General features: G+C 46.5%; 1 protein-coding gene across 1 annotated transcript; it reads left to right on the top strand.

Moving 5' to 3' along the window:
* Window positions 1-742: 742 nt before the first annotated feature.
* Window positions 743-15,978, top strand: LOC144802712 (uncharacterized). The gene is given in 2 exon segments (XM_078671827.1): window positions 743-3,188; window positions 15,023-15,978. Coding segments are annotated over 2 exon segments (3,402 nt in total).
* Window positions 15,979-16,499: the final 521 nt, after the last annotated feature.

Genomic DNA, 16,499 nt, shown 5'->3' with positions numbered 1-16,499 from the left:
CTTTTTCTTTGTAGTGAAAATATGTGAATGGTCAACTGTAAACCTAAGAATGTTTGCCTGAAGCATAATATTTTGTATAAAAAGAGAAGACTGGCTTGGTAAGATTGAGCAGTCTCCTGAGAATATACACATGTTGTACTTCTAGGACGCCTGTTACTTGGTTGCAGCCAATAAATTCGATCTTTGACTTCACCTAGAAGACTCTGAGTTTCTGTGTCTGAATCACGAAAGTACTCGAGGTCTTTGGGTGTTGTCCCTGGCACCGCTGGGATACCGGTTCAGTACTGGTTCTGAAAAACCCAGTACCTCAGCTGGCGCCCAACGTGGGGCGATACCAACGGTACCGGTCCAAGCCAGAGGTTCGTGAGGAGCTTTGTGTGAAAATTCGGGAGGAAGGCCGCCACTTCATCGACCCCTGCATGTCGATGTGGTCCGAAAGTCTTTGCTGCGAGGTTCCCCGCTTCCCGACGGCTACGAAGGACTGCTGCCCTGGCTATCGCCCTGATTTGGACCCTTGATGTTTGGTAGAGCGAAACGATGGACGAGTCTTCTGGTGACGTCATCGATATCTCAGTTAAGTATAAGTGGAGCTTCTCACAGTCCTTAGTTGGTCTTAGTTTGGGTATCCCCTTGGGATCTTTGATTTGGAACTTGCAAGTACCAAAGCCGAAGGACTCGTGTATTTACGAGAATATCGTAACCGATAATCCTTTGAAGTTTGAAGCTAGACTAGAGAGCGAAGATGCCTGGTCTTAGCAGACTTGGAAATTTGTTTTGTCTTGGTTGTAATATTAGGGATTCCCGATTGGAGGACTCGTGTCCGGTTCCTCCGATTGGAACTCCGACGTATGAACTGTATGTAAAACATGGAGTAGGCCCCATCACATACAATGAAGTATGGATCAAATACACCTGAAAAGATGGTGTTTTAAAATGGCCCCAATATGGTAGCTTTGACACGGAAATCTTAGATAACCTCGAAGTTAAACTTTTTAAGAAGAAAGCACGGCCGGCGATGTTTGACTCTTTCCGCCTATGGCGTAAGGAAGCCAAACAGAAGGAAATTAAATTAGCGAAGAAAAATAAGAGAGAAAGGGGTATTTCGATAATGCAAGCTGCTATGCAGTTTAAAGATAACGAAGAGGAACAGATGAGTGAGCAGTTGCACAGGCAACGTATAATGGTAATCGATAAATGCTATCCAGTTTTGCCGCCTCTTCCGCAAGATGCAGCAAAAGACCTTGAAAAAGATCCCCTAATGTCGCATTTGTTGAGTTCGCCACCCCCTTATGCGCAAAATGCTACGGCACCTCCGCAACCTTTAGCTGCGCAACCTGTGATTGCATTGCCTCCTGCTCCTCTACAGCATCCACCAGCTGTTCTCCAGTTGGCCCCTGCTCCTCCGGTGCAGCCTCCTCAAGGGCCACCGGCTTTGACATCTGCTCTGCCTTTTCTTCCTACAACTTTGACTACTATAACGACTACCACTCCTGGTACGCCTCCTGACACTGCCTCTGCGTCTGCCTTGCCTCACCCTGCTTTTCCGCTTGTCTTTTCATCGACTTCTCCTTCTGTTCGTCAGAGAGTGGCTAGTACTGTCGCTAGTCTTTTGCATCCTCTCTTTGGAGCAACGAGTGCAACCCCTGCCTCCGAGCGTAAGCAGTTGCGCAGTCAACTGCCTAATTCTAGAGAGAAGGAAACGTTGAATTATTTGGCACATAGATGGGTTACTGACCCGGAAAAATATGATTTAGAATCTATCATGGATGTCTTCCATCAGTGGGAAGAACCGAAGCAGAGATACGTTTTTGAGAAAATGTGTACTTTCCTTTCTGAGGATTTAGAGGAGAATGATTTGAAACCTAATCCGCCCGAGTTGAGCCATGTACGGTTCGAGTTTTCAAAAGGCGCAATTGTGGGTTCAGATGTTAAGAAAGCAGTTGCGACGTTGTTGTCGCTTAGGACTGAAGGTGTTTCTAAATCGTTGTTTGAGTCTGATTCCTCTGTTAAGAAGAAGGAAAGACAATATCCCATGAGAGAAGTTCCTCCGGTATGGAAGGAAGAAGTAGCAGCTGGTCATAATAATATTCCCCCAGCTATACCAGCACATTTTCAGCGTGTGTGGGTACATGTTCCATGGAAGCGAGCTGAAGTTTTGGCCCTTAAGCAGACATTGCCCGATCCTCGTAAAAATCCTGCAGGGTATTACAAGGAATTGTCACAAACTGCAGGCTCTTGCATTATGAATTTAGCCGACATAGACATGTTGTTTAGGAATGTTGTTCCACAGCCTTTATGGGGAAAGATTCATCATGCAGACCATGATCAGGAATTAGGTGACTCATGGGCTAATATTACTGCTGCAGATGCCCGACAAGTTGGTGGTGCTAAACCTGAGCCTTTAGTAGCAGATCTCCCTGGTAGGATCATTAATTACATGAAAACTTTAATGCCTGCGATGCGTGTGAATTGGGATAAATTGTCTGCATGTAAGCAGAAGAAAGATGAAACGGTGTCAGATTTCTTCACCAGGTTTGAAGAAACGTTTGTCGACCACAGTGGTCAAGATATGAGTACAGAAGGTGGTCAGCGGTTATTCTTCGATAAGTTCGTGCACAATTTACTTCCCGAGTTGTGTAAAAAGTTGAAAGATTCAGAAAGTTCTTGGGCCGTTTCCTCTTCAGCACAGATATTGGCTACTGCACAGTACTACGAAAATTGAGACAAAGACGAGAAAGATAGAGCAGAAAAGAAAACAAAGGAGTTGAAAACGAAGGTTCTGTTACAGCAAGCGTATCCGCCACTTGGTGGTGGTGGTCAGAATAATTATCAGCAACCTCAACAGTATCAGAGGAACTCGCAAAGAGTCGAGTATACTCAACCACGTGTCCCTGTAGGTCCCAATCAGTGTTCATATTGTAAGGAAGAGGGTAATTTTAAGTATAGTTGCCCTATTTTGTTACAGCGTACAAATGGTACCTCTGGTGTACGAGGTCGAGGTGTTCAACAAGTGCCTAGAGGTAGAGGACGTGGAGATTTCCCCCAAAACGCACGTCCCCTTCCGCCTCAAAATTCGATGAATAGGTTTGATCAGCAGGATAATGCATCTGGTAGGACAGCTCAGTACTATGCTGATGATTACTATGCAGAAGATGAGCATGTGGAAGGTAATGATTGCTTGGACAGCTGTAGACAAAGAGAGGGAGTTGTTTCAGTTCCAGTAGATCAGAGTGGACCTTACGTTGAGGTGATTACATCAGGTGTGTCAGAGCCTTTTCTGTTGGATACTGGTGCTACAAAGAGTTCTATTATGCACTCCAAACTCCCTGGCGCACCTTTGTCTGGCGAAACAAATGTTTCTGTAGGTTTTTCTGGCGCCCCGGTTAGGAACCCAGTTTCTAGTCCTATGTCTCTTTCTGTTGGGCCTTGTGAATTCGAAGCACCCCTTATTCTGACAACAGGTTGTGGTGAAAACTTGTTGGGATTGGATCTGTTAAAAAGATTGTAAGCGACTTTGTACTGTTCTCCTTCGGGAGTACAACTTACACTGGGTAAGAAAGTGGTTTCTCCAATGTATTTGTCAAGGGATAAACTCCCGACAGAATTGTCGTTCCTTCCTGATATTCTTTGGGCTACGGGTCCTAATGATGTGGGTCTTTTGGAAATACCACCATATGTTGTGACATTGAAAGCCAATGTTAAAATGCCACGAATTCCCAATACAAAATCTCTAGTGAAGGTGAAAAAGCTTTGCTAGCGATCATTTACGATTTGATTGAAAAAGATGTGATTGAAGAGACAAGAGGCAACGTTTGCAATAGTCCTTTTCTGCCTGTTTTGAAACAAACTGACCCTTCCCAGCCACCTGTTTACAGATTTGTGATTGATCTTAGAGAGGTGAATAAAATAGTTGTGCCACAATTTCCAGTTGTTCCTGACATCACTGCCCTATTGACTATGATTCCAGCTTCTGCCACCTGGTTTTCGGTGATTGACTTGAAGAATGCTTTCTTCAGAATCCCAATTGCTGAGGAGAGTAGGGATATTTTTGGCTTCAGTTTAGGAGGTTGAAGCTTCCGCTTCAAACGCGCTCCCCAGGGCTACTGTGAAAGTCCATCAATATATAGTCAAGCTTTAAAAACACAGCTTGATACAATTGTTTTACCTGATGGCGCAACCCTCATTCAGTATGTTGATGATTTGCTTGTTGCTGCAGATACTGAGAAAATCTGTAAAGAAGCCACGTTGTCTTTATTGCGTCATTTGTGTGAGTTGCATCACAAAGTGTCTCTCTCAAAATTGCAATATTGTCGACAAGAAGTGACCTACTTAGGTCATCTCTTATCGAAGGAGGGAAGGAAATTGACCCCAGAAAGAATTCAGGCAATAGCAAAATTGAGTGTGCCAAGAACACAGAGAGAAGTGCGTGCTTTCTTGGGTATTACATCGTACTGTAGACAGTGGATACCAAATTTTTCTTTGCTGGCCAAGCCCTTGGTGGCATTAACATGTAAAGATACACCGAATCCCCTTCCATGGTCTGAAGAGTGTCAGAAAAGTTTTTCCGAATTGCGCACAGCATTATGTTCGGCTCCTGTGTTGGGTACCCCCGACTACAGTAAGCCCTTTACATTGTATGTTCATGAGAAAGAAGGTTGTGCATTATCAGTGTTGACTCAGTCTTTTGGAGACAAGCAGCGTCCATGTGCGTATTTCTCGTCGACTTTGGATCCGGTAGCTAAAGCATTGCCGAGTTGTTTAAGAGCAACAGCGGCAGCAGGTGTTTCTATTCGACAGTCTGCTGGGGGAACAACCTTTACAACAAAACTTTACAACGAACTACCATTACAATGCAACTTTTACAACGCAAACTATTACAACGCATTGCTCTGGGGGGGCGCTCTAGGATAGGGAATAGGTTAATTTACTATCCAATAACCTTCCCTACTATCCACGGGGACTGGAGTTGGAATAGTAAATTAAACTATTCACTATCCAGCGCCTAAAAGCATTATGCGTTGTAATGGTATGCGTTGTAAAACTTGCGATGTAAAGGTAGGCGTTGTAAAAGTATGCGTTGTAACGTCATACATCCGTCTGCTGGTTTAGTAATGAATAACACGTTAATTGTGATGGTTCCACATGCAGCGGACACGTTGTTAAACAGAACCAAGACACAGCACTTAAATAGTGCTCGATTGTCAGGTTACGAGTTGACATTGTTAGCGAGTCATGTGCACATAAAAAGATGCAACACCCTTAACCCAGCTACGTTGTTGCCGAGTGTAGAGGAATTAGATGCTTCAGAACAGCATGATTGTTTTCTTAGAACAGAAGAAGAAACGAAAGGGAGAATAGATCTTAGGGACACTCCTCTTGTAAAGTGTGATGGTACCTTATGGGTTGATGGTTCATGCTTTAAGCTTCCGAATGGCGATACGACTGCAGCATATGCTGTCACGACTTTGCATACGATTGTTGAAGCTGCACGTATCCCACATAATTCAGCTCAAGCAGCAGAGTTGGTTGCACTTACACGAGCATGTGTGTTGTCAAAAGGAATGAAAGTGACTATCTATACCGACAGCCAGTATGCATTTGGAGTGGCTCACAGTTTTGGACGATTGTGGAAAGAACGTGGGTTCCTGACTTCGCATGGAGCTAAGATTCAGCATGGTCAGTTGGTGAATGAGCTTCTCGAGTCACTTACGTTGCCCTTGCAAGTTGCGATTGTGAAATGTAGCGCACACAAGAAGGTGACTGATGATGTTGGTCGTGGAAATGCATTTGCTGACGAAATCGCAAAAGAAACAGCGAGGAATGTAATGAGCCGAATGTATGTTGCAGGCCCTGCAAGATGGATTGGTGATGTTGGTATGTGCGAAGATACGATAGAGAATGTGAAATCGATCCAAGCTGAAGCTACAGAGAAAGAGTTGAGTGTGTGGAGAGAAAGTACGGGTAAAATGGATGCCAATGGTTGCTGGATTGAATTGTCAGAGCATCAGAGATGGTTGTTACCCGATGCGTACGTGCTTGCAGTGGTTACAATGGCCCATGGAATGGCTCACATCAGTGTGAAAGGGATTTGTAAGTTGTTGGCTCCACTATGGCAAAATGCTGGAATTCCTAAGTGTGCAGAGAATGTGGTCAAGAATTGCATGGTGTGTCTAAAATACAATCCTGGTAGGGGAACACCAACTCCAGCTGGTCATTTTGCACCTCCTACGTATCCGTTCGAGGTTTTGCAGCTAGATTTCATCCACATGGAAAGGTGCAACAATTTAAAATACGTACTCGTTGTTGTTTGTGCCTTTTCAAGATGGGTGGAAGCCTACCCCCTAAAGGACAACACTGCCTTATCCACAGCTAAAGCCCTTGTGAAAGAGTTCTTCCCTAGATTTGGAATGCCGAGAATGGTCTGGAGTGACAATGGAAGTGAATTTGTGGGTCGTGTGTTGAAGAAAGTATGTGAAGGGCTAGGCGTTCATCAGAAATTTCACGCTGCAAATCACCCCAATCAGCTGGATTAGTAGAATGCTACAATGGCACGCTAAAGTTAAAACTGGTCAAAATTCAATCGAGCTCTGGTCTTAAATGGCCTGACGCTCTACCCCTAGCACTCCTATCCACCAGAATGACTGTGCATTCGCGAGTGGGACTTAGGGCCTCATTAGGATGGCGGTTTTTCCGCATCCTCCGGCCTGGAGGATGCGGAAAAACCAAGGTGGAGACTCCAAAGACCCACCGCCAAATTAGGATGGCTGGTGGGTCTGGAATTCCGTCCGCCGCTTTTCCGCCGCGGTCGGCTTCCGACCGCGGCGGAAAAGCTATGACATGGCAGGCGGTGTCTATGAGACACCGTCCGCCATATTATGATGTTGGTGTAAATATGCTTTTCCACAGCGGCTTTTCCGCCATGGAAAAGCATACGGACATTCACTTTGGGGGCCCGTTGCGGGCCCCCTGGGTGAATGGGGGGTGGGGGGTGCACATGGGGGGTACCTATGGTACCCCCCTGCATTTGCGTACACAAAGCAGCAGGCACCGTGCGGTGCCTGCCGCTTTGTGCATGTAAATGCAACACATGCATTTTTAACATTGCGGCGGGTGCAGCTTGAAGCTGCACCCGCCGCAATGATGAAAATAGAGGATGTGACCGCCACCCTGGCGGTCACATCCTAATCAGCACGGAGGAAACGCCGCAGCCCCTGCGGACGTTCCCTCCTCCTCAAGGGTGGCGGATGGACGCAAGTCCGTCCGCCATCCTAATGAGCCCCTTAGTCCTTACGAGATCGTTTTTGGCCGCCCGGCCAACATATGGGGAGTGCCAAAGCCTACAAAGTTCAGTGAAATCGAATACCCTGTTTTGCTTGACTACTTGTACGAATTGACGGCTAAATTGAGTGTTTTACATCAACAGGTGCATGATACACTGCCTCCGGTCTCTGAAGCTCCAGGACATCAGATCGTTCCTGGATCCTGGGTGCTGGTCAAGAACTTTCAGCGAACAAAGAACGACCAGCCCAGGTGGACCGGCCCACACCTCGTCCTTCTTTCAACAAGATCGGCTGTTCGAGTGGAAGGAAAGAAGCACTGGATCCACGGTGTACATTGCAAGAGGGTGCCTTTGCCTCTGCCGTACGACCGGTGGGTCCAGGAGGGTGTCGCCGACTCAGAGACTGAAACCGTGCTTTCTGCCTTTCAGTGATGCACGTGTAAAGGGAAAACTTACTGAAAAAGAGAGTGATAACATTTTGCAACCAGCTGTATCACCGTCAAATCGATTGGACACTACAGAACCTGAACTCTTGTTCTAAGACCAGACAATACCTGGAAAGCAAAGATACAATCTGAGGACGAGAACTATGAACTAATAAAAAGATATTCCTTTCCTTTGCTATTTTTTTTTTGAAAGTGCAGCTCTCCCATCTGAGAAACTTTTTTATTTTTGTTTTTCGAACCACCATCCGGGTTCCGCTGCTAGGGTCGCGATTGCCGAAAGTCTCTGGGGTGCAGCTGACGACGTTAGGTCGACAGTTCTGGTTGGTCTAAGGGAGTTGCCCTAGACTGACAGAAGCATTCCTTAGCAGAAACAACCTACCATCGCGAGCAGCATTGTATAGAGGATGGAGTTTTTCGAGATGGAGAGACCTGCAAAAACAATGACTTTTGAAACCAGAATATGTAAATTGATGACCAAGAAACGTTTTTTATTATTATGCATTTTCATGTTATTTGGTGCAATAATGTGTTTAACAGGATCTTTCTTATTCTCCTTACAAGTGACATTTGCACCAACTACATCGCCCATACCTCCTCCTACTGTTTCCTCGCATTCCTTTCAATCTCTCCCTGAACACGAATCCGCTAGGAAGTTAGAGTTTATTAATAACTCCTTCGTTCAGCTTTTGCACCAACACCAACTAGTAATGAACACGGCTAACTGTTGGGTGTGTGGTCTTATGCCTCACACAACGGATAAAGGTATTCCCTATCTGGTCCTGCCATTCAGCCACAATGGTTCTGTGTGGGCATACATAACAATGTTCATCTATGCACATGAAGTCTGCCCCCTATGTTCTGTAACAGACAATCCTAAGAATAGTGCTCTAGTTAAGGGTATAGTAGACATGATTAAGGAAGATATTTCCTACGAGACTATCCCGAGAGATGAGACACTAGTATACATAGGATGGAACGTGACCGGATATGGAGCTACTCTGAGTGAGAAACAGCAAGCTAAGAGATCCTCCCCGATTTGGATTGTACCCCATCAGGGTCACCTGTGTCTGCAAGGTAATGGCAAGAATCCCAGAGCTCAGTTAGGGAAGAGTATCTGTACTAAAACGTCTGTTTTTGCATCTCAGACTTCCCCTTCGTTTTTAGCAGCTAAGGGTACCTATTTCATCTGCCATGATAGAGCCTATACATGGTTGCCCCAGCGGCAGACTACCACAAGACAAGTAGTTAGAGGTGTCTTGAATAAAGAAGACACTGCAGGACAAGAATTTGGGGACTTCGTAAAGGGTTTTCTGCCGTTCTGGGGACCAATGGTTAATAGCAGGAACATAAGGCAATTGACAAGGGTGGTTGAGTCCACAGTAGTTGAAACTGCCGGTGCCCTTAGTAACTTGACTGCTGAGCTCCAGTCGGACCGTCTTATGACCCTTCAGAACAGGGTCGCATTAGATGTTATACTTGCAGACCGAGGTGGGGTATGTAAATTGATCCAATCGAGTTGCTGTGTTTTCATTCCAGATAACGCTCCAACAGTGTACCAGGCCATCTCCAAACTGCATAAGATTTCCGAATCTATTCATGTGGATAAAGGAGATTGGTCGTTAATGGGATGGTTCTGGGAACTGATATCCGCCTGGGGGTGGAAAATTCTGATGGTCATTGGGATGGTCTTAGCCATTCTTTTCCTGTTCTGTCTGTGCGTGCAGTGTGCTCCTGCAATATGTGGCCTCTGTGCTACATCATGTGTAAGGAAACCTGTATCAAGAGACGAGCTAAGTACTAGGATGATGTTACAGCAACATCTCAATGACTTTAGGAATATAGACCTGGACTCAGATTAGCATGAGGATAGGTTAATTGCCTATGTAAGGGCAAAAGGAGGGTTTGTGGTTCTGAAAATTCTGGACTCGTGTAATAAAACTTTGTCGTAGCATGACGATTTTTATATCAAAATACCGAGAATGGCTAGTACACTATGTACAAGCATTTTCGTCATATTCCAGTAACGATTTCACCTCGAAATCGTCATTTTCGTCCTGAACCCTTGACTTCCATTTTGCGTACGGCAGCCATTTTGTAAGTTGCCCTCACATAGGCTTATAACTACAGACAAATTCGATTCCAAAGGACACGTACACATTAATTGACTTCTCTGTGACCTGGGCAAGCTGAAACCATTGCCCCAGGCCGAACCTGCCCGGCCAGTTCCTTTCCCAGTGGCCGAGCGAGATAGCATCAAGGCACAACATGCCATAAACCCTTTTCATCGCACACACACCCTGCCTAATCTTGCTCACACCTGTCCCTGTTTCTTTACATATGTCTTGCTTTACGAGGAGGAGGTGCCCATTTTTATTGGGGGTCCACTGATATCTGATGAAAATGTTGGGCCTTGCCGGGTAATTTGTTATGGGCTGGACAAACTGAAATGTGGGCTTGTCATCATGACTCTGCTTTTTCTTTGTAGTGAAAATATGTGAATGGTCAACTGTAAACCTAAGAATGTTTGCCTGAAGCATAATATTTTGTATAAAAAGAGAAGACTGGCTTGGTAAGATTGAGCAGTCTCCTGAGAATATACACGTGTTGTACTTCTAGGACGCCTGTTACTTGGTTGTAGCCAATAAATTCGATCTTTGACTTCACCTAGAAGACTCTGAGTTTCTTTGTCTGAATCAGGAAAGTACTTGAGGTCTTTGGGTGTTGTCCCTGGCACCGCTGGGTTACCGGTTCAGTACCGGTTCTGAAAAACCCAGTACCTCACTGGAGGCGACGCAACAGTGATTGTGGGAGTCCGTAATACAGGGAGTTGGAAAAGTCCAAACGAGATAGTACTAAAGAGATGATAACCTGGATCAGAGCGGCTGGTGGTAGAAGGTGACTGACGTTACGGATTTTTCGAAGCTGGGACGTACATGAGGAGATCACTGCGCCCAATTGAGATTTGAGGGTGATTTTGGCATCGATGGTCACACCAAGACTTTTTACTGATTTCACAGGGACCGGGGAGGGACCTAATTCGTTAGGCCAAAACTGCGGACTCCAGTGGGAAGGGCTGGAGCCGGGGAGGAGGAGCTCAGTTTTCCCAGGATTTAATTTTTGTTGGTTGTAGTTCATCCACTGCTGTATGTGTATCATGGCGGAATGGAAGTTGTTCACAGCGTCCGAGGAGTTGAGTGGGAAGATGATCTGCAGGTCATCAGCGTAGTTGTACACTGTGATGTCCCAGCTCTGAAGCAAGTGAATCAGGGGCCGGAGGTAAAGGTTGAATAATAGGGGTGACAGGGAAGAACCCTGAGGGACTCCACAAGTCGTGGGGGTTTTGGACGCTGTGTAGGGGCCCAAGCAGACGGCTTGTGTTCTGCCGGTCAGGAAGGACTGGGTCCATTTGAGGGCAGGACCCTGGATGCCTGCCCCCTCGACACGGTGAAGAAGGATGTTGTGGTCAACCGTGTCGAACGTGGCCGACAGATCCAGGAGTACGAGGGCCTGGGGAATCCCTGTGTCAGCGTTCCTACTCAACGTGTCCAAGACTGCGAGGATGACGGCCTCAGTGAAATGGGCTGGCCTGAAGCCGGCCTGATTAGGCTCCAGGTAGCCAGAGGTCTCGATGAAGTTGGAGAGACACCGGGTGATGTGGGCCTCCATTAGCTTGGAAAAGTAGGGCAGGAGCGATATGGGACGGTAGTTAGAGAGTTCCGCCGGGTCCGCACCAGGTTTCTTCAGGAGAGGCACTAAGAGGGCCTCTTTGAAGGCGCTGGGGACAATACCGGTGCAGAGGGAGCTGTTCAGCAGAGGTAGGATGCAGTCGGGTAATTTGAGACAGACGTCCCATAGGACCGAAGGAGGGCAGCAGTCGTTCGGAGAGCCAGATTTTACCCGTATCGCAAGTTCAGCTAGTGAGTTGGGGTTGAGGATGGGGAAGTGGGTGAAGGTCAGTGAGTTGTTCGGAGGGTTGTCTGGGGGGAGTATCTGAGGGAGGAGGGGATTGAGTCCTTGATTTTATTGATTTTCTCGATAAAGAAAAGATTGAGAGCATCGCAGGTCTCTTGGCTGGGGGTCTGAGCCGGGAGAGTTCTGTCGTCTGAGGTTCATTCATGATTTTGAAGACCACCTTTGATTTATTGTCCGCGGACGAGATTCTGTTTGAAAAATGTTCCGATTTGGCTAGGAGGATTGCATTTTTGTATTCTCTGCGAGCTGTAGTGTAGAGTAGTCTGTCTGACTCAGAATAAATGCGCCTCCACGTCCGTTCCAACTGGCGCACCTTCAGTTTGTGTTTCTTAAGGTCGCCAGAGAACCATCTGTGGGAGTTGTAGTGTCTAGTGCGGGGGAACTTGGTTAGGGGGGCAAAGTGGTCACTGGCCGACTTTAGCCATGTGCCGATATCACCTTCCATCGTGTCAATATTGGCTGGTGGGTTAATAGCTGGACGGGTGTCGGCTAAGGTCGTGAGGAAGCCTTGGGAGTCATGGGAATTCCATTTACGAGAGAAGCCGCCATCAAAGGGGCGAAAATCCTGCCAGTGACAGTGAGGGTGGTGTCGACTAGGTAGTGGTCTGACCAAACGCAGGGGGAGACGGATGGCTGGGAGAGTGCTAAATTGTGGGTCCATAACTGGTCCAGGATGTGGCCCTTGATGTGGGTGGGTGAGGAAATTTGTTGGGTCAGGTTAAGGCTATTGAGGGCTTCGAAGAGTTCTGTGGCGTGGGGGCTGGCGTTGACGTCATTGAACCAGTCATTAAGGTCGCCAAAGAGAGCTAGTCTGGTGAGCAGTGTCAGTAGGTCGGATAGCTGTTCGATCAGGGTGGTAGCAAAAGATGGCATAGAGTGTGGGGGCCGGTATAAGAGAAGGAGTGTTAGGGCTCCTGCGTCAGTTTTCAGACTGATGATTAGGTTGTCTACTTCTGGGAGGGTAAGGGAAGATGTGGAGATGAAATTAAGATGTTTTGATATAATGGCTGCCACTCCGCCCCCGGGACGATTTCCAGTGCGGTCAGCATGGAGGATGTAGTAGTCTGGGGGGAGGGCCGCCAGAATGTCAGGGAGAGAATCTGTGGTTAGCCAGGTTTCTGTGAGCAGAAGTACGTCTGGTTTCTCAATAGACAGGAGGATATAGATATCAGCTTGGTGTTTTACCAGGGAGCGGGTGTTCAAATACAACACCCGGATGGAAGTGACACTCCTGGCCGGTTTAGCGGGAGGTATGCTCCGACTGGGGGAGTGTAAGTCTGGGCGCGCGAGGCCAGCTGTAGTGATACGTCTGATGGTGGGAGGGGAGGGTGGTGGGTATGGGAGTTGCAGTTCTCTGAGGGAGTTGGCCGAGTATGAGATGGAATAACCGGCATGGCTGGCCCCTGGACCCGGCCTGGCGCGGACGGGTGCAGACGGGCTTGCCTTTGGCGCCCTTCGGCGCGCTGGCGGCGCGCCCGCTGCGCGCGTCCGCTGCGCGTCCGGGGAAGTCACATTGATTTATTAGGTGAAGGGAGGGGGCGAAGCCTCACTGCCGTGGGCAAGGCCTGTGGGTTGGAGACGAATGGCGGCAAAAGATCTCAGACCCGCGGCAGCATTTAGATCGGCTGCGCGGGGATTTCTGATGCAAATAAGGATGGGGGAGTGCTCAGGGGGAAGTGCACAACAGATAAAAACAATCAGTTCCGATTTTATTTTTTTTTTAAAAATGAGCATACTCCCGGCTTTTCCGCCTCAGGAGTTGGTAACCTCTAATGCGGGCTCTGTGAGTCAGCGCGCTTTAAATAGTGGTCCAGGAGGGGGCGTGGCCTCACTGCCGTGGGTGTGGCCTGTGGGCTTAGAGACGAATGGCGGCAAAAGATCTCAGACCCGCGGCAGCGTTTAGATCGGCTGCATGGGGATTTCTGATGCAAATAAGGACGGGGGAGTGCTCAGGGGGAGTGCTCAGGGGGAAGTGCACAACAGATAAAAACAATCAGTTCCGATTTTTAATTTTTTTAAAAACGAGCGTACTCCCGGCTTTCCGCCTCAGGAGTTGGTAACCTCTAATGCGGGCTCTGTGAGTCAGCGCGCTTTAAATAGTGGTCCAGGAGGGGGCGTTGCCTCACTGCCGTGGGCGTGGCCTGTGGGCTTGGACACGAATGGCGGCAAAAGATCTCAGACCCGCGGCAGCGTTCAGATCGGCTGCGCGGGGATTTCTGATGCAAATAAGGATGGGGGAGTGCTCAGGGGGAAGTGCACAACAGATAAAAACAATCAGTTCCGATTTTTACAATTTTTTAAAAATGAGCATACTCCCGGCTTTCCGCCTCAGGAGTTGGTAACCTCTAATAGAGAGGGAAGATCATTACATGACACTTTTTTCTGTGTTTAGATTGCCTTCTATCTAAGAAAAGTGATTCCACTATTCTCCTAAAACTCTGCATAAAAAAAATTAACTTGACTACGTTCACTTGATTCCTTTCCCCTTGATTCCTCTCCGTTCTTCCTTCAGCGAGACCTTCTTCTTATCTTCCATCCGCTGCATGCTTTTTTTTCTGAAGATAGCCTCCACTTACTCATGCCTTAATTTCCTCTTACTGCAATTCCGCTAATGGCTGACACCTCACTCAATAGATCACATCGCCTGCTTTAAAACCCTATGCCTGCAATCTAACATTACCTAATATCTGCCAGCCTATCTATCTCACCAAACATTAACTTGATACCACATAGCCCCCACTAATGTGTACACCAAACTGGAATTAATATTATACCTGGGTAAAATGATTAATTCCGCCAGTGTAATTGGAGAAATTTGGGATTTCCATGTTACTCTTGTAACGCAGAATTACTTTTAGTACTGCAGTGGTTTTTAAACATCGAGGGACTGATCCCTCTTCCCACCTTATTTAAAAATCACTTTAGGCACAACCCTCAATGACTTACATACTCTGCAGTATATAATGACGCTGAGGGGTGTGCACTGCAGAGTGATATGCAGTGGTTTCTAAAGTATAGAAAACCCTGCATATAACTTAGCAGTGCCACCTTTACAGAGACCTTACACGCTCTGCAGTAATCATGGAGAGTATGTAAGAGTACCTAGAGGCCTTTGGCATTTGACATTTTGCGCTAATAAAATAGAACCAAATGCCCACTCTGCCCCATCACAGAATTCCACGGAATCTTAATGTAATTCCACAGAATTCTGCAAAATTAAATTTGGCCAATTCCGCCGACCCCTAAATAATTTAATCGATTAAAAGGAGTAACTGGAGAAAATGCATGCAATGTTTTTTTTAAAGCACATGACTATTCAAATCAGGGTTCGTACCACCCCCCCACACAATACCAGCAGAAATAAGAGCCTTTGAACAGGCTGTCTTTAATGACATGGAGGCCCTAGAAACCCCGACCACTTTCAAGAATTTCAGTGCCCCACAATACAAAGCACTTCAAGACTTACAAAATGATAAAGACATTACAATCAAACCTGCTGATAAGGCAGGTGGGATTGTCATCCAGAATACGACTGACTATAATCAAATCTGTCAAAACCTTCTAAGTGACAGCAAGAACTACACCCCACTAATAAGAGACCCTACACCAGAACTCAAGACACAAATTGACAGTCTAGTGAAGGAAGCACTTGAAAATGAACATATCTCCAGACATGAGGCAGATTTCCTAACAGCAAAGGACAGTGTGATACCCTATTTATATACACTACCAAAGACACACAAGAACCAAACACCCCCACCTGGAAGACCAATCGTGTCAGAATTTGGGTCGCTCCTGGAACCACTGTCACGTTTCTGCGACCACTTTCTCAAACCTATCATACAGAATACTAGCCCTTATCTCAAAGACACCAAAAGTCTTCTGCAGCTCCAACAAAGTATTACCTTTGAAGAAGGATCTATCACCTTAGTAACATTAGACATAGAAAGTCTTTATTCTAGTATTCTGCAAGATGACACCTTCAAGGTCCTGGGATCAGCCCTGGACTCAGTACCTTGGAAATACCAAACCCCCAAAAACTTCATTTTAGAATGTGCAACAATGGCCTTAAAAAAGAACTTCTTCGAATACAAAGGAAAACTATACCTCCAAAGCACCGGAACATCGATGGGCAGTACTTTTGCCCCGAGTGTGGCCGGATTGTATGTCCATGACTTTGAGGCAAAACACATCTTGCCCACCAATGGCCGCTACTTCACCTCCATAGGACTATGGAGGCGATACATAGACGACGTCCTCCTCATATGGAAGGACAACTAATTATCACTGGAACAATTATTTAACTGGATAAACACCCTTGACCCGAATTCGAAGTTCACCCACTGCAGCAGCATAGAAGAAGTGGTGTTCTTGGATGTCGTAATAACAGTAACAGGCACCAGACTAACCACAAGGACACACTATAAACCGACTGCTAAAAACAACCTCCTAGAATTCTCGAGCTTCCAACCAAGGCCCCTCAGGGAAAACCTGCCATATGGCCAGTATTTGAGGATCAGAAAAAACTGCAGCAATATAAAGGACTACCGAGAACAAGCCTCCGATCTAACTTCAAAACTCAAGTCAAGAGGCTACCCCACCAACATTCTCAACAAAGTTTACAAGAGGGCCCGAAACAAAACCCGAGAAGCCCTTTTGGAAGACAACATAAGGGAACCACAAGAAATACCCCTTACATGTGTCACCACATACAGTAGTTTCTCAAATGCAATGAAAAAATCAATCAACAAGAACTGGAACATCATCACAAGTAACAAAAAAAACTGTAAGAAACCCCTTTT

The sequence above is a fragment of the Lissotriton helveticus genome, chromosome 1_2, assembly GCF_964261635.1.
Source record: "Lissotriton helveticus chromosome 1_2, aLisHel1.1, whole genome shotgun sequence".
NCBI lineage: Eukaryota > Metazoa > Chordata > Amphibia > Caudata > Salamandridae > Lissotriton > Lissotriton helveticus.
This window is presented reverse-complemented; position numbering and strand designations above follow the sequence as displayed.